Consider the following 25,138-nt stretch of genomic DNA (forward strand, 5'->3'; position numbering starts at 1 on the left):
TGTGGTTTTTCCGATTTCTCTGTCTTTTCTTGGCTGATTCGAAATAATTGCGCCTTGATTTCATATAAATTTGAGCCTCATCCCTTTAATCACGGACCAAGTCTTGAAGTAGGCTTATAAAGGTCCTTTTCAGAGTGCATTTTCAATCGATATTTAAGGAACTTAGGTACTGCTATTAAGTAAAGAGACCAATTCCATTTCTATTAGCAAAAAAGTCATATTTTTAAATAGGACACTGTAGGTATAATTATCTTGAACTTACAGCTTACTTTTCAGAAAATATAGCACATTCTATGCTTTGATCAAGTATTATATGAAATTTGGAAGTTTAGAATTTTTCAAGTTTAGATGACAATCGTAAATTACGAACAAATAAGCTTCGGACGACGTTGCAATAAAATGGAGCTCAATAAAAACTATAGACTATTATTGCAGCCCTTTATTTTATCTTTACAATAATAATGCGGATTAGCTATTAAAAAGCAAAACATTATAATCCAGCCAACAAGCACAAAACATTCTCTTACATGAGATGTTCGAATTATCTTCTCCGCTTTCCCCAATGCAGAGACGAAACATTTTCTGGACGTCTTGCGGACTTAATCCTTGCATTACCAATATTTCTAACTCTGGTCTAGAGTGTCCCCTTAAGTGTACCCTTAAAGAAGTGTTTCTTTTCTGAATAACTAAGAGTATTGGTTTTCCATAAATGAAGCCTACATTATTGGATTCCACGTAAAAAAATATTTCGAAAATGTTGCCGCAAAAACTAAATCTCAGGGAAAATGTTGGAGAGTCTCCAAAAGTGATTTTTGCAAAAGACTACGTCTCTGAAACAATTAGATATATTGTCATAAGAAATGAAACTGAACGGTTCTCTTTTTTACGTTTTTATACGATTCTATACAACAGTTGAATATGCTTTGAATGTGTGTATTTGACAAGCATTTTATTAAAATTCCAAGTGATATCCTAGATTCAGATTGAAACTACCAAGCAAATCGAATCAATGATAGTTTATTTCGCTTTACACATCAAGATTGGGAAAGGTAACATCTACTATTGAATAAATATACACATAAAATACTTGTAGGTACATAAATCATAAAGAGAAAATTTATAACTACATTTCACGGTTACCACAAATAGAAAATGGAACTTATATATTACAAATGTGCTATTCTAAATATTAGAACATATTGAGCTGCGCTTTGGGCATGGTATGGTAAATCGAATCTAAGTGAATCAAAGCCCGAATGAATTGGAAATATTAACTAAGTCCTGAATTTATATTCCCATTACTTCCGTTTTTTACTAATGGTCTTTGGGTTGAACTTGTTTCTTGTTTTCTTTCCACGCTGTAAATAAACATCAGTCATGCATTTGCAATTTTTATCAACTGATACACTAAAATGTTTTACCTATTGCTTCTTGAAGATGAGCCGCTTCGTCTAAATATGCCAGTCAGTCTCTCTTTCAAGTCTTTTTTACTCCCTTTTTCTTCATTCACATCCGAATTCGAGTTGTTTCTGGAATTACTCTGAAAAATCCACAGTATTTTTTGTCTTATTATATTAAATTGCTTTTAAGTTAATTTTCATTACCTTGGAGCTAAGGGTTTTAGAATTAGAAAAAGTGCCCGGATCTTGGTCATCAATGCTCCTAGATTTTGTTAAGTTTTTCAACTTGCCAATCAAGCTTTTCTTCTTTTTCTTTTCTCCCACATCGCTTTGAGTCGATCCTCCGGATAATCGACTGTCTAAGCTGGAATCTCTTTTTCCTCTTTTTAGATCAACATCAGACTCCAAGGACTGCAAACTTGACATGCTATCGTCATTGTCATTCCTCCATATTTTCTGGTCTGCTTGGATATTGTGTTCAAGAGAAAGACTTTTTCTGTGCAGGCTGCCTTGACGATCAATAGCAGTTTGTTGCCTCATAACTGTCCTACTATATCTAGCGCTTCCAACATTTTCAGCTTCTGTAGACGTTGCTCTGCGCATTCCTATTCTTCTGAGCCTCTCTCTTTCTTGCTCGTCTTCATGGTACTTTTGTAACTTTCTTAAATCCTCAGTTGTGTGCACAAGTCGCTGCATGATTTTCTGAATTTGTTGTTGCTTGTCTTCAGGGTTTACAGAACTTTCACGTGAGCCGATTGCTGGAGAAGTTTCTCTGGACTTAGATTTAGTTCGTCTAGGTGGTGTGGGTGTATATGGATCTTCCTGGTCCTTAGAGAAAAATAGCTCTGGAGCCAGTTGTTTTAAAATATCAACTTGCTCTACAATTTTCTCAATCTTTCTGTCGTCTTCATTATCAGTTCGTCGGCGACCAATTTTCTGCAATCTGAATTCTTCTCTTTCTTTTTCAAACCTTTCCTTTTCTCTTCTTAGTTTCTCATTAGTAGTTCGAAGTTTTGCGTGAGCATCACGTAGTTCCAAAAGATCACATTGCAGCTCAGTAATCTTTCGCTTTGTTTCATCCTGATCTTCATCAACAGACTTTTTAAATTGATCTTGTTTTCGTTTGGCCTCTAATCGTTCCTTATCTCTCTCTCTTTCAACTTCAAAAAGCGTCTGCCGTAAGTCACGGGCAAGTGTTGCGGTTTCTTGTAGCAGCCTTTGCTGTTCTTCTCGCTCCTTTTGCCAGGCGAGTTCCATTCGGGTTCTTAAACCCATTATCTTTGTTCGACCGCTATTCAGAACTTTTTCCTCTTCCAACTCGTTTACTTTAGAGTGGAGCTCAGATAGGCGAACTTCCCACGAAGACCTCTCAGATATAAGTTCGGTTTTCAGTCTTGAGCTTTCCAGGCGAGATTCTGATAATTCATCCTCCATGCAACTTATTTGCTGCTCCAATGTAGCAATTTTACTCTTGGATTCTTCAAGCTACAATAATAAGTTTTTACTTCCAGAAGCGCTTATTTTAAAATGATCATACCTCGTCATAATGCAGCTTTTCTTTAGGACCTTTATTGCTATGCAATTTGGGAGACTGTTTAAGTTCGCTCATGGTTTTTTGGGCCGTTTCCAACATATGCTTATAATTATCACGTTCACGTTTAAATCTGAGTACCTGGTTTTGTAACGATTGCAGCTCTTGATTGACCAGGCTTAGTTGGCTTTCATACCTCATCTTGCATTCTCCTACTTCTCCCTTCTTCACCTTTTCGGCATTGTTTAATCTGGAAAATTTTGAACATTATTAATACCAAACTTGTTTTATTTTTACAAAGCATACTTAATTCGCAAGTGTCTAATTTCGTGTTCCATTGCAGATGAGTCAGCACTAATATTCCGTTGAACTTTGTTAACTTTTTCATAGTCATCCAGTTTTCGCTTTAATTCGTCATTTTCTTTTCTCATATAGTCCATTTCGTTGTGGATCAGATCATATTCCTTCTTAATCTGATCTACCTCAGATTGCTTTTCCTCGAAAAGCGCTTTAAGTCTTTGTTTGTCAATGTCTCCACCATTATAGTTCACTCTAGACATATCTTTAAGCTTTTGTTCTATATCCAGCTTTTCTTTTATCCAAGCATCTTGCTTAACGTTGTAAGTCTCTCTTAGAGTTTTTAGCTCAGTTTCTAGCTGATCTTGCTCTTTCTTGAGATTTTTGAATTGACTAGAAGCGATGTGACATGGGATTTATTTCTTGTTGGCTTATGATTTTATTTTTAACTTACTTTTCTAACGTTTCCTTTTCCATTACCAACTTGGCCTTGGTTACCACATGCTCTTCTTCCAAAATTTCGTATTTTGCGGTGAGGTCATCATATTTCTGCCTTTCTCTGCTAATTGTGTTGTCTAGTTCTAGAATTTAATTTTATGCAAATACATACAAGAAAATATTCGATTTTAATTGGTAATCTTACTTTCAATAGCTTCTTGGAATTGTTTAAGTTCAAGCTCTCGTTTGATTCCTCCCCCAGTACCGATTTCCAGTTTTTTAATTTTGTTCTTTAGAGTGACTAGTTCCAGCTCGCGATTCTTTTGCTCTTTTTCGGCATTCGATTTCAGGACATCAACTTTTTTCTTTTCATTTTGTAGGTCAATGTGCAGCTCTTTGATTTTCTTTTCCTGCTCCAGTGTGCCATTTTTCTTTTCCAGCTCTGCTTTTTTAAGCTTATCCTCCAAATTCTTCTGACTCTTGTTAGCGAGTTCTAATTTAGATTCCAACTCAGAAAGTATTACAGCTTTTTTGCTTAATTCATCTTTTAGTTTGCTGATTTCTCTTCCTTCCAGCTCTCCTATTTTAAGGTTGGTTTTGGAAACCATTTCTCTCTCTTGAGCTAAGCTTTCTTCGAGTTGCTTTACCAATTTGTCCTTTTGCTCAATGGTGTTTTCATATCCTTTGATCTTAGTATTTAAGCTTTCAATTTGATAATTCAGTTTCTTTTTCTCATCTTCAAGTTTATACTGAACTTCTTCCAATTTTTTAATTTTTTGTTTCTCTTGTTCGATCTACAAAATTCTTATGCGCTAATTTCTTTTGTGTTTTCAAATTACTTACCTTTCTCTCCATGTCCTTGCTTTGTTCGCTTAATTTTTTATCACACGCGGTATATTTGTCTTCGAATTTAGTCAATCGGATTTCTAAGTCAGATATTTTCTTATCCTTGGAAACGTTCTAAAAATAGTATTAATATTGATGGAGCATGATAGGTTGAATAAATCCAATATTTACCTCATTGTTGAGCCTTGTGATTTCTTCAGCATTTTTCTCTAGTTTTTTCAGTTCAAGCTCTTTGTCATCCAGCGCATTTTTAAGAGATTCGATTTTCCTGTTTAACAAAACGACTTCATCTTTTTTACTTTCCAAATCCCCTGAAAATCGTATATTTTTTTTTATTTTTAAGTTATTGAATTTGCAAAATAGATTACCTAATTGATCTTTCATCTTGGCAAGCTTATCATTCAGGTTCGTCTTTTCGTCTATTGCCTTCTTTTGCTCCTTATTCAGTTTTTCCAATTGGTCTTTCAATTTCTTTTTGTCGCTCGTAATCTTTTCAAGAGATTCTCGAATTTTGTTCATTTCTAATGACAGTTCTTCACTTTTCTGGGAAGCTTTTGTGCTTTTGGTTTTTTCTTCATCTAGTTCTTTTTTAGTGCCTTCGAACTTCTTCTTAAGTTCTGATAAGTCTTTAAGTGTTTTTTCCAGTTCAGAACTATATTTCGCTTTTTTCAGGTCTTCTTCAAGCTTAATTTTTTCGTTCTCACTTGTTTTCATGTAAGTTAATATCTCGCTTATCTCCTTCTCCAAATCACTCACCATCGTCTTTAGTTGGTCTCGGGAGGTTAGAGCAGAAACTTTCTTTGGATTTCTATTACTAAACTTTTTGAAGTCTCCCTTTAATTCGAATAATGGTTAAGAACAAAAAATAAAGTTGGCAATAAATTACCTTAAATTCTCCAATTATGGTGCCAGATGATTCGAGCTGTTTGATTTTCTTATTTGCATCAGCTAGATCTATTTCAAGTGCTGCGATTTGGTCTATGCATTTGTCTAAATTCTTGTCACTTAGTTTACCCGCTTTTGAGTTTCTCAGTAAGCTCAACCTCTTATTTTCGGCAGTTAGTTTGTCGTTTTCAGATTCTAAATTTTGAACTTTGCTTCGCAATACTGCTGCCTCCTGCTCAATCACTTGCAGTTGTCTTTTCAGATCAAGGGTTTGTTGATCTAAGTCCAAGGATCTACGGAAATTTAATTAAGTTTTTCAATCAAATTGTTTTGTTTTATCTAATTTACTTGACTTTCTGCATTCCTTTTGAACGCTTTTGATTCAGTGCAATTTCAGCGTGAAGCCGCTCACAGTCTCTTTCTTTCTCAATTAGTTTTTTGCGTAAATCATTTGTCTCATCTTCCAACACCTGAAAAAGTTTGAAAATATTTCTTGATTAATGATTTGGAGTTTGGATAGTCATTCTCTCACTTTAACTTTTTGATTGTCTATAGAGTTGCCCTTATCACTGGTTATTAAAGATTTCCTAACGGGCACTTTGGTTCCTAATTTTTCGTTTAAATCTTTGGCTTTCGTCTTCAATCTTCTGTTATCCGCTTCCAGTTCTTCAACCTTCTTTCGAAGAACTGAGGCTTCCTGTTCGCTGAGTTCAAGTTGTAATTTCATTTCCTCCAAGTTTTCATCTTCCGACAAATCTTTGTTTTCTGGTGGCTCTGGAGTCAACCTTTGATTTGTTGGACTTAGTTTGCGACCTAATGGTTTAGATATGTTGGTTATATAAAAAGTTATCTTTTTTGTTGAACAGTAGATTTTGGAAATGTTTTTATCACATTTCAATGGTAGCCTTTTATGCTGTTTGAATGTATTTTGAATGGGGGTGCAATATTTGCCGTATAATATTTTGTGCATGGGTTGGAAATTTGAGTTGGTCACAATAAAATAGCAAGCTTTATTAACGACACTATAAACAGTCGAAAATTTAAGCAAGAAGTTGTAGGGGATAATTGCAACTGTAGAAAATGGCCATCGGTTAACTAGATCAGATAAAGGAGAACTAGGGAAAGTCAAAGCAGAAGCTAGTAAATAAAAACTGCAAAACAATCTCACATCACATCACAATCAAAGCATGCGGTTTTATTATAAAAAAACACTGAATTTCCACCAATTTGGTTTAACATACTTCTAGCTCTGGTTGCCATTTTTTTCAGCTGCAAAACCAAAGACTCGTTATCGTCCTCAATCCGTGATACTTTCTTGCGTAAATTTTCCGCCTAAAAACCAAAACAACATAAAAACATGTTTTACCCATGACCGCTACAAAAGTGTCCATTGGCGAAAACCATCTTGTTGGACGAATTTGTGTCATCGGCAAGTTTCTTAGTTGCATCGAAGTTATTAATTGTTTGAGCGCGGATTGACTTTCAAATGGTTTATCTAGTTCTTTTTCGCTCATACTGTTACCGGTAAAATTATCAGTTTGAGTTGACTTAAATTGATTTGAAGATTTCTCAAACAAACTGATGTCGGTTTGAGTAGACATAAATATGCAATTAAATAGGGTTTGAGTGTATTTATTTTCCCAATGAGTAGTGGGCGGTAATACTTTATGTGGGATTTTCTTGCGAAGTAAGCGGTTGTTCTGTTGTAGAAAAGTATTTTAGGACCGTTGAATTAATGTTTAGCGCCATTACCTCTTCTTCGGCGAACTTCAACTGTTCCCTCAGATCAGCTTCTCTTTCCAGGGAGTCTTGTAAGTCTCTTAGTAGTTGAGCTGGATCATCCTGGGAGCCTCCTCTTGTTAGTGACTCTCTTGATACTTTTTGCTTTAGAAATCAAGATTATAATATATCTAGTTCAATGTCCTTGGTCCTACTTACCCCATCACCAGAGGGACTCTTTCCCAGAGCTCCAAGGAGAGGAGCTTTCTTTTTAATGGGAGTGTTCTTTGCGCTTTCTTCAAGTTTTTTATGCGAATCTTCTAACTCCTTTTGCAGTCTTAGTGACACTTCATTAGATATTTTCAAATCTTGCTCCAGTTGCTTAATGCGATCTAAATGGGATAGAGTTCCCGGAGCTCCAGATACCTGCAAACAAGAAGTTTTGGTACTTACAAGTTTCAGTTAAAAAGTCGAAGCGTTACTTCAGTCAGTTTTTTTCCTATTTCAGCTTTTTCATTTTCTAGTTGCTCCACTTTGCGTTCTGCTTTTCTGAGCTTAAAGGATAGTATTCTACAGTTCTTGGTGGTTTGGTCCAGTTCCTTTTTAATTGACGTGTACTCCACAGCTTGGTCCTCTCTAAATTATTTCCCATTTTTTTCAGATGATCATTGGCATACATAAAACTCACCTGAAATTATCCTGCATTTCGTCGATTTGTTCCTCCATGTCTCTGAGCTCCTTTTTCATGTCTTCATTTTCGTCCATGAGCTCCTCACATACTGTTTCAGCTGCCAACAATTTAGATCTAAGTTCATCAGCTACCTTTTGCGCTTCCTGAGCAGTTGGCCTAAGGTCCAAGTCAGCTTCCATTTCTTTGACCCTCAAAGTTAAGCTGCGCTTATCATCTATATAGTCTTCCAGTTGCTGCTGCAGTTGATTGCATTTTTGCTGCAGCTTCAAGACTTCAGTCGCTGTTGTTTTGCTGGTTGTAGTTTCCATTGCAGCTAATCTTCTAAGTAGGATGTCGCTTTTCTCGCGTTCCAATCGATCACATTTTGACTTTGTGGTTTCTAGTTCTTTGCGAAGGCTTTCGAGTTGTTCCCGTAGTTCATTGTCTACTCCTACTAAAGTAGTGTCAGTTGTTTCCGTATCAGCGTTACTAACTGTATCATCATGGTCTGAACCTGATCCGGAAGTTTCAGGTGAATCTTCAGATTTTACGTTTCGTTTCACCTAATTGAAATGTTGATAGTTATTATCTGTTTGGTTAAAAATGTAGAAAAAATCTGCTGGATTGTGAAATGGACAGTAGATTTTTTCGTGGTACATTTACGACATCCACTGATTAGATTACATACACAGTGTCTCAATGGATTTAAATACATTTTAGTAGGAGTGCATAATATTATGTTTGTTTGATTAGGCAGTAGTTTGATAGTTGTTTTAAATAGTGTGTCCTTGATGTAAATGATTATTTTAATGTTAAACTCCAAATGGCATTACATATTACATGAAGAATTCAGTTCAGTTTAGGAAGCCAGATGTAAGTACAAATATGGTTGTTTCACTTTTAAAAATTGAATTAAAGACAACCAAGAGCAGGATTGCATGATTTTATTGCGACACTCACGTTCAACGCAATAAATCATCAATATCTTCGAATCCCTAGTCAGTCCTCGGCAATGTGCTGTTATCATTCAAAATCAAAACAGGAATTCCCATTGCTTTATAATTATAAAAATTAAAAAATTATCTATTGTAACATCTACTCTTCAATAAGGTAACTACGGTACGGGGTATAAACTTGTTATTTGTTCATTAAAAAATAAATTCAAATTAAAAAGCGGTGCCCTTAATATTATCTATATATAAGCCTTTGAATAAATCGATTATTCACGATATCCCCTGTTTTAAACTGGTTGGTGTTTCTTACCGTATTTTCATGTAGTATCTTCAAAGACACTCAATGGGAAATCGGGATTTGCTAAAAGATTATTGCATTACCGAAAATTAGATGTTTTTAGGAAGAAACTACAACAAAGCTCTTGACTAAAAATTAGGATAAAGTGAGGGTTAAACACACAAAAAACATCAATTACTTGAATAAGAAATTGTACATCATGATTATTTGGTTCCTCCGAAATTGTTTTCACTTCTTTGATTTGTATCCTTCTCGACGATTTATCTGAATATGTTGATTCTTTTATTGCCTGTAGTTTTTTCACTCTGGTCGCTAATGTGTCATTTTTATCGTATATTGAGGATTTTCTTTCCTTCATAAGCGAAACACTATCTGAAACTGTTGGGGGTATTTTTTCGCATGTCGCAGTGTGAAAGTCAATCAGTCCTTACCAGTTCTTTGACCTGTATCTATGTGTTTTATTTTTCGCTTAGGCAATTTAATACTGACTGTTGGAACCGCTTGCATGTCATCTTGAAGATTGGCTAAGTCGGGAGTTGATATCCATGATGATGGATTGGAATATTCACTATCACTGCTGCTTCCCGACTTATCGTTTTCTCCGGCTAAATTGGAACTTGACACCCAACTTCTTTTCGTGCTGCCGTCACTAATTCCGATCAAATCACCACATAAAAAAACAAGGATAAAATTTTGCTTTGTTATCATTTAAAACGCTAAAAGCAAGATGCAATGCGGTTGCTGCATTGTATTTATTATTCCGCCAGATTGTTAATGGGTTTCCATTATTTACATTAGTCAGCAAAACTAATTATACCTCGAATCCCCAAAGACCAAAATTTCCCGATTTTTATTAGTTCACAGAAACTGATCTAATGTAATCAAGCTCAGCGGTTTTCAGATTATTTTATTACTGCACATTTTAAGCTAAACCAAAGTTGAATCACGTTGAACATTTGCTTACCTTAAATTTAAGGACAGGCTTGGGGTTGAAGCTGTTGAGTTGTCGCGTCTTAAGCTTGGTTCATCTCTTTTCTTACCCCCATGTTCTTTGTAGTCGCTTGAAAATTATTCAGCATTAGTTACACTATTTATTTCTTTTCCCAAATGGGGATCTATGCTGAAGTAAGGTAAAAGAGGTAACCCTCCTCTATCTATTTTCAACTGCATTTAATTATTTCTAATTACCAACAGACATATTAATTCGCATTAATAACATATGAATGCAGCTAGCTAAACTGCTATTTAATCAGCGAAGTGAATCTATTAATATACTTAAAATCCGTAATTTAAAGTTAGCGTTTCAGAAATGTGTTGCGAGGTAAATTGTAATAACAATGAAATTTTATTTTATTTTTAACCTCCAGGAGAAAGTATTTGTACAGAACGCAAAAGTGTATCTATTTTTAAGGATATGAATTAATCAAAACAAAATCGCGATCAGTTTGAGATTATTGCTTTGAATATTTCCGTTGAGCATTTGATAGACATGCGAAAATTTTCCATCATTTTTCAAGCACCATTTCCACTTTTAACTCTGACGTCTTATTGGAAATAAAATTCAAATTATATAAGTTCGATTGCACGAAAGCAATTAACAAGATACCACGGACACAATGAAATGAAATATTACTTTTTGGAAACCGCTAATTATACTTCACTATAATAATTGAATGGTTTAAATTTCAGGATTTGTGAAATTTCTAGTTAAGGTGAGTCTAAAAGTTTTTGCGATAAAATGCAAAAATTTGCAAGGTTTTTGCCTCATATTTCAACATAATTAACATCAATCGCGCCCAATTTTTCATAATCTTTCAACGTGTGCAACTGGACCACTGTTTTGGTTTGTGGCTTGTTGGGAACCCGAACGGTTTAGTTCGTCAACACGTTTATTTTATTTTAAATAAAATTTATTTAAAATACTTAATACAATGTTATTAATCTGTTGTATTACAATTATAAATATTATGAGTGGAGGAAGAGACTGTTATGTATCTTGAGACTTGAGAGTTTTTAAAGAACACGATCGCGATGCGAACTGGTATAGTGTCTCGATGGAAATTTGTAGAGTGTCTGTTTTGGGGACAAAACAGACGGTCTTTTTATATCAAATTTTGATGACGTTTTTGGGTTTCGAGAATCATCCTTTTTGGGGCGTGAGGCCAAAAGGTTATCTTGTGTCTAAGAATGCTGTTGGGCCACATTACTAAATCAATTACTTATCTCGAAAGAAAAAATAGGACTAATTTGGGAAATAGTCATTTTAGTGCGGCGAGTAAAAAGGATTATCATTTAGGGAAGCGCTTATCATTTCATGATAGCGCTCAGCCGTGGAAAAAGGATGAGTTTAATTGGTTTGGTTGTCGAAATGTGTGAGACTCTTAGGTCAAAAGATTCAATTTAGAATTGAATTATTAGGCTTGAGTTCGAATGCCATTTAGATAGAAAAATGAATTATGTTGCTTAGGCTTAAATGTCGTTCCGATAAGGAGATGCGTGCTTGAGAATTTTAGAATACACTGAATAATCATGTGATTAAGCGTGGCACATAACAGGCTATTCGAAAATACTAGAACGTGTTGGTAAATTCCTGAAATTGAATCCATTGGAATTTTATAGGAAAGTCGGCTATAAAATAAATCAAAAAGTCTAGCAAGAGATAAATTTATAACTAGTACAAGGTTGAAGGCACATGTAAATGCCGTAAAGCCGTCAGCAGCTCCAAGATATCTATTTTAACCTTCGACTAGAACTCATAGTTTTTAGGCAAATTTATTTTTTGATTAGGAAAGTTTTTTTTCAATTTGAAATCGAAACAAAAAAAACAACTCATATTTTGTTCCGACACAGAAAAACACTTTTCTTATTATTAATAATTAGATTTAATTAATATACACATTTCAATTACCGTTTCTTATATAAAATATCAGTGAAACTGGGATGGGTTTCGAGTTACTTGGTTTAAGCGATGAAAAAAAAAGAAATGAAAAAAATTTGTCGTTTATTCAGGATTAGGAAACTTTCCATTTTTGCTAAATAGTTCCTCTACTGATCTGTTGTAGTTCAAGAGATTTTGTTTCTCATCGGAATATATACGCTGACCCATAAATATCGGCAGATCCATAATCCGACCAACTTTTATGCGTAGAATAAAGGTACATTTCAACATTTTGAAAGCCTGAAGATATTTAGCCCAATTTTGGAATACTAAATTACCCTCTGTTGTCTACATCATTCAATATTTTAAATCTCAAGTGGCAATCTTTTGAAAATTTGCGCGAAATCTTGAAAGAAATAGTAGATATTCTTGAAGCAGACACATTTACTTTATCATTGGAACAAAATCTCTAGTATTAAGAGCGAATTTATTATTAAACGCATTTGTAAAACTCAGCAGTAATAATATTTACTTCGAATAATAGTATTAAATGGAAATATATAGCTCATAAAGTAGCGCGTTTTTTCAAATTATTTTACATCACAAAATCAATGTTGAGGCCCCATTCAAATCTGCAGAAAACTGCAATTGTATTAATGCAATATTTCTTGTTAAATCAACACAGTAATTCCCAATTGAAAATATTGCCATCAGCTAAATCCAATTTTTAGAGTAAGTAATTGCATTATTGCTTACCGAAAACATCGTTTGCACCTCGTGGGCCATCTGACTTGAGGGTGGAACCCTAGGGGGCATAATGGATCACCCCTAAGTGGGTAAATATTGTGCATCGTCTTCTGTTTAGTGTAACCTGCAACGCTAGAAAAGCATCATTTTGGATTTGGAGCAGCGGAATGTTTTGCAAACATTAACTTTTTGGCGTCTGGTTTGGAATAAAAAGTTTGCGCACTTAGGATAAGTTGTAGTGTTGCACTTTATTGCGGTTAATAATTTCGATGGAATTAACTCTCATTCATTTGCGGATGTTGTATTTACTTTTAGTTTTTCTCGAGGGAAGAGATGTTATACGCTTATAGACGCTGGGTTATTGCGAGGACTGCCGTCTATATATAGCACGAGGCCTATTAAAATTTTCATTCACGTTTACTGACTTTTAAACAATTTTCCTTGAAAACCCCACACTTACTGTGTATTTGTTGATTTTCTTCTGAAACCACTTTACACCAAAAAAAAAAACTAAACTCTACTTCCGCAAATTAGCAGCTAAACGCGTGTGTCTTCGAGATTTCACAGTTCGCATAGGAATTCGGAGGGCATTGCATAACACAGCACTGTATAAATCAAAAGAATCGAATGGGAAAACTCTGGAGGAAATCATTCAATAAACATATACACACGTTGGTAGAAAAAAATCTGAGATGCTGAGAGCCTACAATCAAGTAATTCTAAGTCTAAGACGTCAAGTTAGCGTCACTTTAAATTTAATAGCAACCAGTTTCGTGGCTTACCTAAAAAACGGGAACTTTGCCAAAAATATTGCTCGGTGCTTTTAAGCAACACACATTATTTTAGCTGATTGGATTTTTATGACTTTTAATAGGAATGAAAATATTTACAGTGTGGCCAAAGTAAACTGTGGAAGTTATTTTAATAAATTGTTGATGAAATATCCCTTATATTAGCACTTTTCAATGCTTCGCTGTTTTTTTACGATCTTAAATGCTAAGTACAACCATTTCAAAGCTAATAAGAAATTTTTATTCAAGATTTATTTGTCCCAGATAATTAATCAGATAAACAATTGTTTAGCACTTTTTTTGCTACGAACATTGAGAAGTTTTTTGAAGGTGATACTGATTCTTTTAGATAAATTTTAATTTTACAAGATAACATTCATATCATATCAGGCAGTGATATGGTAACAATATAGATATTTGTAAAATACTTTCATACCAACTACCGAAAATTTTAATTACAGCCAATTGCAATCATTACTGCAGAATTAATATGTAAGAAGTGGTTTGGATAATGAATAGAAATAAAAGTTATGTCCACCCAGAAAGCCATATTTGATGTCTTGAATTCTTCTGTAGCAAAATATTCAGAATTATTTTATGAAAACTGGGATAACTTCACTAATAAAAGAATTTCGGAACTTTTCCAACTTCCCTGACCTCACTGTATATTTAACCGATAGAAACAACGCGAATTCTGGTGCTTCACACCGTCGATCCAGTTTTGCAGTTAATATTTATTTAATTTGTAATTAATTTTTGGCGATTTTATTGCGAAAAGTATGATTAGCACCAAGGAGTCCATATATCTGAAAATTGTCAAAACCCAATAGAAAAAGATAGATATGCGTCCATTAGGCTGCGCGCCTGCTTCAATCAAGTTAGTGGTAAGGAGCCGCCAATAAATCTGATTAGTGATTTGGCCTCTCTTTTTAATCACTGACTTCGCGTTTCTCTTTATCTTATTGTCAATGTAACCAAACAAGTGACATGTTGAAGCGTAGAGGTATTTGCTATTTGTATCGTTCCAAGTTCCAACCCAATATTGTCAAGTGTTGATCTTTGGATTTTGGTTTTATTATTTAATATTTCGGCGAACTGCGACTTAGGTGTAATTCTCTAGTGCTGTATTAGGGAAATTAGTTAGAATGGGTTCAAGTCAAAAGCTTAATTCTGATTTGGCTAAGGAAAGAAGAAAGTGTACTTTCAGCAGTTTGGAATTGACCCACTTGTTGGACGGAGGCCCCAGAAAAACCGCCGATAGAAAAGCCAGAGGTGATTTCTTCATGTTAAACATTAAAATTTTCTTTACGGAAATTTTAAGTAGTCAATGAACGGGAACTAAGCAAATATTAACATTTATGCATTTCCTATATCAGAAAAGTTTTTCCTCGAAGACCCAGAGCTAAGGGACAGAGTACCGTCTGAATATCTAAGTCATAAGGAAAAATATGAAGAAGCTATTAGAAAAGCTTGCTTAATATTCAAAAAAGTCCAACAATTACAGGAGGAAGGTAAAGGTGGAATGGATAACTTCAGGTGGGTAATAAGCTGTATGAGTCTTAATCGATTCGAGGAATTTCAGTGTCATGATAATTCTTAAAATGATTCAATTACATATCAGTTGAAATGAGGTTTATATAGTGGCGAATTATTGCGTACTTCACGTAGTATGTACAATCAGTTTTGTAAACTCCCAAAGGAACTGTTTACCACGATATTTTACATATTATTATGGGATACGTGAGATTTTTATTTTATTTTGTCACGTAGGCACCTCCAATTATTATCCAATATTCCGGTTTTTCCAATATTTACCTAATGCAAAATATAAAGGAATAGAAAAATTGCAACACTCTTTGAGAACACGTTTAAATTTTTTTGTACTTTCATGACGTTATTCATTCATCTGAAGCTAAGCTGAAAAGTTTGGCAAGAGGTACACGAGACTGTTCCGTGACCTTTATCATTGACTTTTGAACTTCTATTTATTTTGCAAAGTGTTTTACCCATTAATCAAATCTAACGACTTTGTTAATGGAACTGATTATATTTCCAATTCAAAGGCCTTAAAAAACAACAATTTTTTTAAATTGTAAAACCAAGGGCATTTTTACAGACCAGTGCGCAATTTTTTTGCCTCAAATCGTTTCTTTATGTATTGAGCATTTCAACTTTCTTTAATTTGCCTTACCCACATTAACGAATCCCCTGTTTGGCTGACAAACTTTTCGGACTAATGTTTTTGATCAAAGTAATATGGAACTCTGATTTCAGGGAGATATTGGGGGGTCAATTAGGTTCAGCAATTTTGGGTGATGGAAATCCTTTGACTTTACATTTCGTGATGTTTATTCCCACTATAATAGGGCAAGGTACTTTTGAGCAACAAGGTGAATGGATTCAGAAGGCTTGGAATTGTAATATTATCGGAACTTATGCGCAGGTATTAAGATTGTAATGCCGCAATTTGGATATCGTGCAGTCCCAATTCTTATTTCAGACTGAATTAGGACATGGTACTTTTATAAGAGGACTTGAAACGACTGCAACGTATGACGTGAAAAGTGAAGAATTTATTCTGAATAGTCCATCTCTCACTGCGTATAAATGGTGGCCTGGCGGTCGTAAGTAATTGGAGGTAATTTGCATGTGCAAGAATTTACCCAAGTTTTCTAGTGGGTCACTCGGCTAATTACGCTGTGGTAGTCGCACAATTATACACTCAAGGGCAATGCCATGGAATTCACCCATTTATAGTTCAGCTTAGAGATCAAGAGACGCACAACCCTTTGCCTGGAATTAAAATTGGCGAAATCGGTTGTAAGCTGGGTATGAATGGCACAAACAACGGATATTTAGGGTTCGAAAATGTCAGAATTCCTCGTTCAAGTCTTCTGATGAAGAACAACAAAGTTCTTCCTGTTAGTAATTTTTTCAGGCACATGCTTCTCGGGTTACTGTGTGGTTATTTTTTAGGACGGCACATATGTGAGCTCTCCCAGTAGTAAGCTCACCTATGGAACCATGATTTTTGTGCGTGTTGTCCTCGTACAAGATGCAGCTACTTACCTAAAAAAATCGGTTACAATTGCTACAAGATATAGTGCAGTTAGGCGACAGTGTGAAATGAAACCAGGGTAAATCCCATTAGTTCTTACAAGCTCTTTGTTATCAGCATCTTTTCTTCAGAGAGCCGGAAACTCAAATCCTTGACTATGTAACTCAGCAACACAAGCTATTTCCCAATATAGCAACGTGTTTCGCTTTCCAATACGCAGCAAATTGGATATGGGATGTTTATAACGACGTTAGTTCACAATTAGAAACAGGAAAGCTTGATAATTTACCAGAGGTTAGAATATTGTGCTGAGTAATGTTTAATTGTATGTGGTTTTGCTGGTATTTTCTTGTTCAGCTGCACGCAACGACTTGCGTCCTAAAATCAGTAAGTACCGCAGATGCAGCATTGGGTGTAGAAACATGTAGGTTAGCCTGTGGAGGGCACGGATATATGACGGCCTCAAATTTACCCTCAACGTACGGGCTGGTTACCGCAATGTGCACGTATGAAGGTGAAAATACAGTGCTCTTACTACAAACTGCTAGGTTCTTAATCAAAATGTGGCAGAACCAAACAAACCTTTCAAATTTACCTACTGTTAGATATCTGAGAACGGCTCTAGATCAGAAAACGCCATTTCAGAAAAATGTCGAATGGATCATTCTAGTTTTGCAAAAAACGTCTGCCAGGTACAGTTTTCTTAAAAAACGACTTCCTGTTTATTTTAACTGAAGGCGTTATTTACAGTAAAATTCAGCTGGCAAATAGCCACATAAACGAAAGAATCAGGAAAGGACAATGTTCCGAAGAAGCGTGGAATAACACTTCAATTGAGTTGGTTGAAGCCGCCGATGTTCATGGTCGCACATTTATTGTAGAGCGATTCTATGAGTCGGTTAAGAAAACGAATGTTACACCGGAACTTCGTTTAGTTCTGGATCAACTAGTCCAATTGTATGCAGTAACCCAGGCTTTAAAACTATCTGGCTACTTATTGCGAGTAAGTGGCTGATACTATTTCACCTGCTTCCACAATTATGCCTAGAACTAGCGTTTATTCAATCTCACATCTCTTTTAGTTTGCAGAACTTAGTGGAAAGGATATCGAATCCTTACAAATATGGCTAGAGGAACTTCTAATTGCGATTCGTCCAAATGCGGTTGGTTTGGTTGACAGTTTCGATTTTCGCGACGAGGTTCTGGCATCTGCTCTCGGTGCATACGACGGAAATGTTTATGAAAGACTATTTAAAGCCGCACAGCAAAGTCCACTGAATGCGGAGCCAGTTAATAATTCCTTTAATTTGTATCTAAAACCCTTTATGAAGTCCAACTTGTAAGACATCGGTTATGCCGGGACGCCGTTACTTTGTATTTTATGCATTCACATGTATTTTATTGCATTTATTATTTTACGCGGGTTTCTTATTCTTCCATATTGTAAGTACCATTCCTGTAGCAGTTATCTTAAATTTTAAATCGCATGAAGTTGATAGTATTCAGTATTTATAAGAAATTGTTTTTCTTCCATATTCCAATAGAGGTTTAATGATGAGCATTTGAATTTATCTCAAAAAATGTTTACATATTCACACACTTTATACATTTATATTTTTACACGAATGTTTGCGGTATGTTACTCTTTTTGTTAAAATTTTTGCTGACATATTCTATTTATTTTGTAGGCCAGTTGAATAATCATAAGTTTATCAGTTGTTATAGGGTCCAAAACAGGTAATACTCTGAAGAAAAAAGTATTTTGTAATGCATCTATCGTATATTTTTCGAATAAATATTGTTGAAGATCACACCTTTTAGTTGCCTTACAACACCTCCTAGTAATTAATAGAAAGGTACAAAAAATTGAAAGTGTCCAATTACTAATTCTAAACCAATAACCCAACAAGTAAAACTATTATGTCACATCAGTATTTTTTGGAAATTTCTGTTTCTGCATTCTTTCACTGGATCTTTAATTTTTACAATATAATTTTATTCATTTTAAAATTTAACCTCTTATTAGGTATATATATCTATCTGTTCAAAAGCAATTTGTCTGACATTTTAGCAAAGGGCTGAAGTTTGATTGGAAATTACATATTTTTATTCCACATTATTGTTGATTGCCACATGGGTGTGTTTGCAGTTAAATATTTTCCAAGTAAATGCAATCTCCATCATTGTTAATCTCTGCGGAAAGTATAAATTATGGTGATAAAACAAGGAAGGCAGTGTCTATTCTACGAGTCTCCAGCAAATGCACTAATACCGTAAATCAATCGATAAGCATTCCGAACTAAAAATCAGTCATGAAACTCTTAAAAATTAAAATGGTCATCCGAATAAAAACTAACTCACTAGTAAACGTTAAGTACTTTTGCAAAAATATACAATAGCGTCTTAAAATGGCGGCCGAACAGATAATTCCATGTTGGGGTAAAACTGTTCATAATGAAAGTTGGAAAAAACGTTAAAACTAATTGGCGGAATATAATGGCTATCTTTGAGATTCTCTAGTGAGGCCACGAGATCCATAAACTTTGGTCTTTCGTCCGGAATTAGCTGCCAACAGTCTAACATTATTTGGTACAAATCATCACTAACATAGCTGAGTTGAGACAACCGCACACCTTTCACCAAGTTTTCCGATATATCATTATCATCAGGAATGTTGCCATATGGAGTTCCACCTAGAATTTTAATATTTGCATCAAATCAACTAGCTTATTAATTATTATTTAATATACCTAATGCCATTATCTCCCACACAACACAGGCAAATGACCACACATCACTTTTCGAATGCTGAGCATTGCCTTTCAATACTTCTAATGCTGTCCATCTAGTATAATCAGGAATTTTGTTATGGCTGAAATACTCCGCTATTCCAAAGTTGCATATTTTTGGTAAATTGTCGTTGGTTATTAGAATACTTCTAGCACAAAGGTGTTTGTGGATTATCTGAAAACGGGAGGAAATTTTAAAAATTTATCACTTGCTATATGTCAGGACGTTTTACGTTTAGGGAATGAAGGTGCGCCATTCCTTTACATATTCCTAAGACGATTTCTAATGCTTGGGTTTCAGTCATGGTGCTAAACTTTCCAGGCAACTTATCTCTGCTCTTCAGCAGTAGAGCTTTGAGATTCAATGAACTGTGTTCCATCACAACCACCACGAGATCACGAGTTTCCGAAGTTCCAATGAGATTTATAATATTTTCATGCTTTCCAGTTTTTATTAGAATATCAAGTTCTTGTAACATTTCTGCAAAAAAAACTGTTTAGTCGCTGTTTCTGTTTTGCAATTAATGTGAGCTTAACTACTTTTGCGGATGTCTTGGTTCATTTTCTTGTCATAAATGCTGTAGCATGTGACTGTAGTCATGCCGTCGTTTTCATGCAAAGTTCCAGGATTGACTTTTCCAAATCTTCCCACTCCCAGCAAATTAGTTGGCTCGATTTTCAATTGATTAGAAGGAATTATTCGAACTTTTTGCTTCAAGTTTCTGTAGTGCGAAATGGCAGGAATGTGTTCTTCTTCATGAATATAACCGTTGTTTTCCTAAACCCACAGGTATGTTTATTCTGGGTACGTTCAAAAAACGTCTGGCTATGACTTACAACTTCAATCATAGGTCCTTGTAAAGTCAGTTCTTGGTTGTCCGTAAGTCTTTGGCGGCTATTATAAATCTTAATTTTTATAATTGCCATCGCCCCTAATATTAACAACAGCGGGATACCTAAAATACCAATTGCAACCCAAAGCACTATTATTATAGTTTCGAAACCTAAAAATTTGTAAATTTTATACGAGAAGCATCTACTTTAATTTACCAACCTGACGTGTCTTGATAAGGGACATTCAGAATTGAAATCCCTTTATAATAGCCACTGGCCTGACTGTAGGCAATTTTAGTTTCACAGTTGAAATTACTTACTATACCACTTAATATGTCATACTTTTCTTCAGGATCTAATGGGGCGTTGTAAAACGAGCCATAGTTCTTACCATCACCAACGTCGAATACTAGACCAGTTATCTGAAACACTTGTGTTAAAACAAATAATCTCTTAGGAATTTGATGTTATGGAACCTTAGGACTGATTTCTGCAGCTATGTAGTAGCTGAGGCCTTGTTCTCGGGATTCTGAATAGGACAAGACGTTATCCTTTTGAAACGCTTGGTTATCGTTAGATTTTACAACTACAATTCTATATGCGCTTATTGGCCCATTATTGTTCATCACTGGCCTCATTCTCACTAATATTGTATTCCCATATTTCCCAAGTACCTCAGGTTCAGGCGGCAGATATTCTGGCTCTGAAGTGTTATGCAGACTTAACAGCAACCCTGTGTATCGGTATTGGCTTATATAAAATTACCTGCCAATTTGGTAATAATTAGTTGATAGGCCCTAGATCCCTCGCCATCACTGGACGATGCAGAAACAGTAATGTTATACCGTGTGGCTGAAAGAAGGTCTGGAATCTCAGCTCGAAACGTGCTATTTCCAAAAGTCCACTGTTGGGAAAATGCAGGGTAACTTGAAAACGTTTTAAGCACGATGGCCTTAACGCTATACGTCCAAATGCTAACATAGGAGTCAGGTGCCGTCCATTCAACCCTACAGCTGTTGGTGGTTATGCGTGTGACCAATAAATTATTCGGCGGTCCAGGTACTAAATCACAATAAAACCCAATGTAGGCAGTGACGAATTGATTGATTGATCCATTATTACCTAAGTTTCCAGTGTTGTAAACATTAGTGAAATCAATTTTGCTCTCACACTTGTTCTTGGAGCAGTACTTATCGCAAGACACAGCGGCTATTTGTTCGCCAAGAAAAGTGTGACAACCACACGATCCGTTGTAAAAGTAAAAATACCTGCCAGAAGAAAGACGCTTTAAGTTGCATTCAAATCGTAGTTTTAATCCGCAAAGTCTGTTGAAAACCATCCTACAATTATCTGGTTCGAAACCGTCATCATTAATATTTATAATTAGTATTAATAAGGGAGTGACCACCAAACAGCTGCATCATTATCCCAGCTATTAGAAATTTACATAATTTCAAACAATTCTGAAATAGTGGCTGAAAGCACATATATTCATGCAGGCTAGACAAATTTTTAAGTAAATCGAGAAAAGACTAATAAAAGAACATAAAGCCCTTTTTGGGACGAGGTGTCGAAAAGTGGACCTAGACGAAACAGAAGAAAGTCTTTTAATCATGATTTATTGTGCAACTCCAACTTCGTGTCACCGGAAGCTTCTAAACAAAATATCTTGAAAATACTGCGAGATACGAGATTCATCAACAATATTTTATGTGCAGATAACATCAGTGACCAATAAAAGGCTGCAAAGTTCGTTATTTTAAAGCACAAAATAATCGTCGTAAGTCGTAATAGCGGAAAAGATAAAAAGTTATTCGAAATAATCGAAAATTCAGTTGATCCAATTGGCAATCGAATTGAAAAATGATGACAAGTATTAATTTAATCGTACATTAAAGCAGATAACACGAAGGAAACTTGTAAAAAAATCAAAGTTCAAATCAAATTCATAGGTATTCAAAAAGGCTTTGACAGTGACCTGAGAAATTTAATTTGGAAAAGTTTGCAACAAAGGGGGAGTCGTAGTGGAAAAGGCAAGGTAAAGGAATACGAACAATCCGTGGACCTCGTGACGATGGAAAGTTTAAAACAGAGGCGATCTAAGCCCTAAGTTATTCAAAATAATAATGGATGTTATACTAAAGGAGACAACGATTAAAGTTTTATAAAATCATGTAGGGTACAGAACTATGGAACTGTAGGCTGTTGAAAACGAAACAGAGTTTAAACATGATTGAGTTTTACGGAAAAGGCGTTAAAAGCAATAGACATTAAGAAAACTGAAGAAATGCTGTTGAGGTATGAAAAGGAAAAAAATGATATAAGTAGACGAGGAGTATAACAGTCGGGCAAAACATATTTGAATTATTGTTCGCAAAAAAATAATTTTCTGTATTTTGGAAGCGAGGCATTTTTTATAATTATTGTCATAGAATCACTTGCGAAATCGCACTCTTAAAAGTTGCTGTTCTTAAACAACCTGTATAAAAAATAGATTAGATTCACGTCTGCAAAGAAGATTAAACAAGTAAACAACAATTGCCGATTTTGCGACATTTTTTTGAGAACAATTCCCTAAATTGCGACTTCACATTTAAATTCCTGCCGCCATTCATAGTAACAATAAACACCCATTATGTAAGCATTTCGCTTCCGTTTACTATTTGTTTAATCAAAACATAATAAGTTGCATATTTATCACTTACTTTATGATAACCCCATAAATGTGTGCGAACTTTAGTTATTGCTTCTTGCAGCATGTGTCTGCACTTGATTACATTTATCTATTTTATGTATGCAAGTGATTTCGATATTGCAATGCTGATTAATTGTTTACGTAACTTGCCACTAAGTTGCTGTTTCTTTCATACATTTTCGCGGACTTGAAATATTCCCGTGGAAATTCGGTAAATAGTAAAAAGAGCAAGTTTTAGTGATTTGTTATTATCAGCAACTTTAATGCAATACATATATAGGACAAACTAAATAATATTTAAAAAAGAGAATGTACGAACATAAATAGTCTGAGAAATACTAGTGAAAATAAAACAGCATTAACACAATATTCACACCAAATGTTACATAATTTTGATTTTGACAACGCAGACATATTAATTAGGGAAACAAATTATCATAAAAGAAGAATTCAAGAAATGATACAAATAAAAAAAACATACAAAAGCAGTATGGACCACTCGGTACACTAGTGAAAAATTAAAACTATTTCTGCTTATCTCAATACATGCATACCACTCTCGCAAATGTAATAATAAAATAATTCAGATAAACTCAAGGTTTTCAAGAAGGCAAAGACCTAAAAGGACGTTGATTTTTACCAATAATGAGGTAAGTTTTTCCGATGTTTTGCTCTTTCAAAAGGAAGAATTTTTTTCCCTCAAAAAGTGATGAATCAAGTTTTATACAACATGTTTTAATTGTGAATTTGTGGAAGTGTAGTTTGTGTAAAATTTTAAATCTGATGATGGCGCTGTTGTCTCGCAGAAACGTTATGAAATAAACGCTTTGACTGAAGCCGAGGAAAGATAGAAATATCATAACAAATACACGCAGTCAGGAAAATAAATCAGAATATTTTTTAAGCCACTTTTATAAATGCTCCTCGCCGCCATGCACTATCAGACAAAAACTTTGAAAAACTAGTGTTATTAAAAGCTAATGGTAATTGGTATCAAATAATTTATATACCTTTTTTTAGTTTTTGTCTGATTGTTATCCAATTTCATAAGTTCCTATGCTACGTATTCTTTTTTTTTTGTAAATATTATTATGTATTGTTTCTGAATGATATTAGATGTTTAACAAAATATTTTTTGTAGCTTGGTAAATATAGTACATACATATATGATTTATCTGTGATGTTGGTGTACTATAATATGGCAGTTGAGAAGTTAAATACTAATACTAAGTAACTAGCTAACCCAAACTAAGTTTGTGTTCTTAAATACTTTTTTGTATTTAAATACTTTACTAAAAGTATTTGTTAACTAATTACCGGCATATTATAATTAATAATTAGTAGTTAATTACTTTTTTAAATGTTGACAGTATTTGGTAATTGTATTTAAATACTTTTTAAAAGTAATTTGTCCAGCACTGCTCACAACTTAGTTGTTACTTTGATCTGTAAACTGAACGCCTAGTGGAGCTCTTTTTAAAGACAAGAGTTGAGCTTGAGCTATTTAGGTGATACAATCAGCAATATGAAGACACTTACCTGTAAAACGCCTCTGAGCAAAAACTTTGGCAAGAAGTGTATGTCTCCACTGTCGTCAACGGTAACCGTCTAAGTGGAGGAATATTTTTGAAACAACCTAATGGCTCGGTGTAAAAGCCATGTATAGCAGCAAAACATGATATGAGTAAATACAATAATTTATTCATGTTTCTGCTGAGATATCACTGGTCATTCCAAAGCCACGAAAGGGTCAGTTATGCATTTTCAGGGTCTTCGACCATGCCTAAATCTACTCAACACACTAAAACCCAAATACAGCCTTAAAACACATTAATCGTTTGATCGATTTTGTCGGGCGTATCTTTCGAAAGGCCTACAGATCTGTGTATTTTCGTTAGCAGTTTCGAGGTTGTAAACTCGACAAGCGATGTTATATTTGACAACAGTGAAAAGGCCATTGAAAATACCAATTCCATGTCTTGTCTTCTTCTGTCTCTTATTTTGTACCGAAAATTTCATAAGGGGTGGCGGTCGATTTTTTGAAAAAATAAAAATTCTTTCGAAATGCCACGACTTCTACATCATTTTGGATTTCACCATAATTGGAAGCGCTGAACTAATAAAGCCACACCACAACTTATAGATCAAATCATATTTAACACGGTGGACATCAAAATCGAAAATGTTGAGCGCATTCACCACTTCCAAAGACTATGAATTTTCAATGATGAGCAATTCATGATGAGAATTCATTCAAGAAGGAATTATCTATAATATTATGATTAACTTTGAATGCGAGGTCATGATGA

General features: G+C 34.7%; 3 protein-coding genes across 11 annotated transcripts; 1 reads left to right on the forward strand and 2 right to left on the reverse strand.

Annotated features, from left to right (window-relative positions):
* Positions 1-1,001: 1,001 nt before the first annotated feature.
* On the reverse strand, positions 1,002-13,463 carry LOC109532886 (putative leucine-rich repeat-containing protein DDB_G0290503). Of its 7 annotated transcripts, none has more exons than XM_019898006.2 (23): positions 13,445-13,463; positions 12,672-12,794; positions 10,002-10,097; positions 9,469-9,686; positions 9,216-9,415; positions 7,805-8,349; positions 7,599-7,752; positions 7,336-7,542; positions 7,150-7,281; positions 6,764-7,097; positions 5,930-6,210; positions 5,746-5,867; positions 5,399-5,690; positions 4,881-5,346; positions 4,684-4,823; positions 4,510-4,626; positions 3,872-4,460; positions 3,683-3,809; positions 3,238-3,621; positions 2,938-3,181; positions 1,605-2,885; positions 1,422-1,540; positions 1,002-1,358 (listed from the first exon to the last, which is right to left on the reverse strand). In XM_019898006.2, the coding sequence occupies exons 2-23, from the start codon at positions 12,764-12,766 to the stop codon at positions 1,271-1,273; spliced, it is 6,231 nt and encodes a 2,076-aa protein (XP_019753565.1). In that variant the 5' UTR covers positions 12,767-12,794; positions 13,445-13,463; the 3' UTR covers positions 1,002-1,270. The 7 variants fall into 7 exon arrangements, with proteins under 7 accessions (XP_019753565.1, XP_019753567.1, XP_019753566.1 ...); XM_019898008.2 differs by having other exon boundaries at positions 12,672-12,786; positions 13,445-13,461; XM_019898007.2 differs by lacking the exon at positions 13,445-13,463 and adding an exon at positions 13,123-13,400 and having other exon boundaries at positions 12,672-12,786.
* Positions 13,464-14,391: 928 nt separating this feature from the next.
* On the forward strand, positions 14,392-18,322 carry LOC109532889 (probable peroxisomal acyl-coenzyme A oxidase 1). Its single transcript, XM_019898014.1, has 10 exons — positions 14,392-14,725; positions 14,830-14,989; positions 15,728-15,896; positions 15,954-16,077; positions 16,130-16,374; positions 16,430-16,590; positions 16,643-16,805; positions 16,869-17,203; positions 17,262-17,514; positions 17,594-18,322. The coding sequence occupies exons 1-10, from the start codon at positions 14,599-14,601 to the stop codon at positions 17,852-17,854; spliced, it is 1,998 nt and encodes a 665-aa protein (XP_019753573.1). The 5' UTR covers positions 14,392-14,598; the 3' UTR covers positions 17,855-18,322.
* On the reverse strand, positions 18,272-24,776 carry LOC109532887 (putative inactive tyrosine-protein kinase Wsck). 3 transcript variants are annotated; one of them, XM_019898013.2, is made up of 10 exons: positions 24,369-24,776; positions 21,257-21,402; positions 20,900-21,196; positions 20,611-20,837; positions 20,355-20,556; positions 20,138-20,256; positions 19,838-20,078; positions 19,534-19,781; positions 19,262-19,475; positions 18,272-19,204 (listed from the first exon to the last, which is right to left on the reverse strand). In XM_019898013.2, the coding sequence occupies exons 1-10, from the start codon at positions 24,533-24,535 to the stop codon at positions 18,915-18,917; spliced, it is 2,151 nt and encodes a 716-aa protein (XP_019753572.1). In that variant the 5' UTR covers positions 24,536-24,776; the 3' UTR covers positions 18,272-18,914. The 3 variants fall into 3 exon arrangements, with proteins under 3 accessions (XP_019753572.1, XP_019753570.1, XP_019753571.1); XM_019898011.2 differs by having other exon boundaries at positions 20,138-20,304; XM_019898012.2 differs by having other exon boundaries at positions 19,841-20,078; positions 20,138-20,304; positions 24,369-24,775.
* Between the last annotated feature and the right edge of the window lie 362 nt (positions 24,777-25,138).

Source organism: Dendroctonus ponderosae, unplaced genomic scaffold (assembly GCF_020466585.1).
Source record: "Dendroctonus ponderosae isolate FM_Combo_2020 unplaced genomic scaffold, Dpon_F_20191213v2 Dpon_F_20191213_1, whole genome shotgun sequence".
Lineage (NCBI taxonomy): Eukaryota > Metazoa > Arthropoda > Insecta > Coleoptera > Curculionidae > Dendroctonus > Dendroctonus ponderosae.

Excerpts from the sequence above, each read along its gene's own strand:
- LOC109532887 (XM_019898011.2), bottom strand. The coding sequence starts at position 24,535 with ATGAATAAATTATTGTATTTACTCATATCATGTTTTGCTGCTATACAT. Across the intron at positions 20,305-20,354 it reads CCCTTATCAAGACACGTCAG|GTTTCGAAACTATAATAATA; the intron begins GTTGGTAAATTA and ends ACAAATTTTTAG. Across the intron at positions 19,476-19,533 it reads CGCACCTTCATTCCCTAAAC|ATAATCCACAAACACCTTTG; the intron begins GTAAAACGTCCT and ends TCCCGTTTTCAG.
- LOC109532889 (XM_019898014.1), top strand. The coding sequence starts at position 14,599 with ATGGGTTCAAGTCAAAAGCTTAATTCTGATTTGGCTAAGGAAAGAAGA. Across the intron at positions 16,591-16,642 it reads CAGTGTGAAATGAAACCAGG|AGAGCCGGAAACTCAAATCC; the intron begins GTAAATCCCATT and ends TCTTTTCTTCAG. Across the intron at positions 16,806-16,868 it reads AGCTTGATAATTTACCAGAG|CTGCACGCAACGACTTGCGT; the intron begins GTTAGAATATTG and ends TTTCTTGTTCAG.
- LOC109532886 (XM_019898006.2), bottom strand. The coding sequence starts at position 12,766 with ATGCACAATATTTACCCACTTAGGGGTGATCCATTATGCCCCCTAGGG. Across the intron at positions 5,347-5,398 it reads CCATAATTGGAGAATTTAAG|GGAGACTTCAAAAAGTTTAG; the intron begins GTAATTTATTGC and ends TTCGAATTAAAG. Across the intron at positions 4,627-4,683 it reads TCACAAGGCTCAACAATGAG|AACGTTTCCAAGGATAAGAA; the intron begins GTAAATATTGGA and ends TACTATTTTTAG.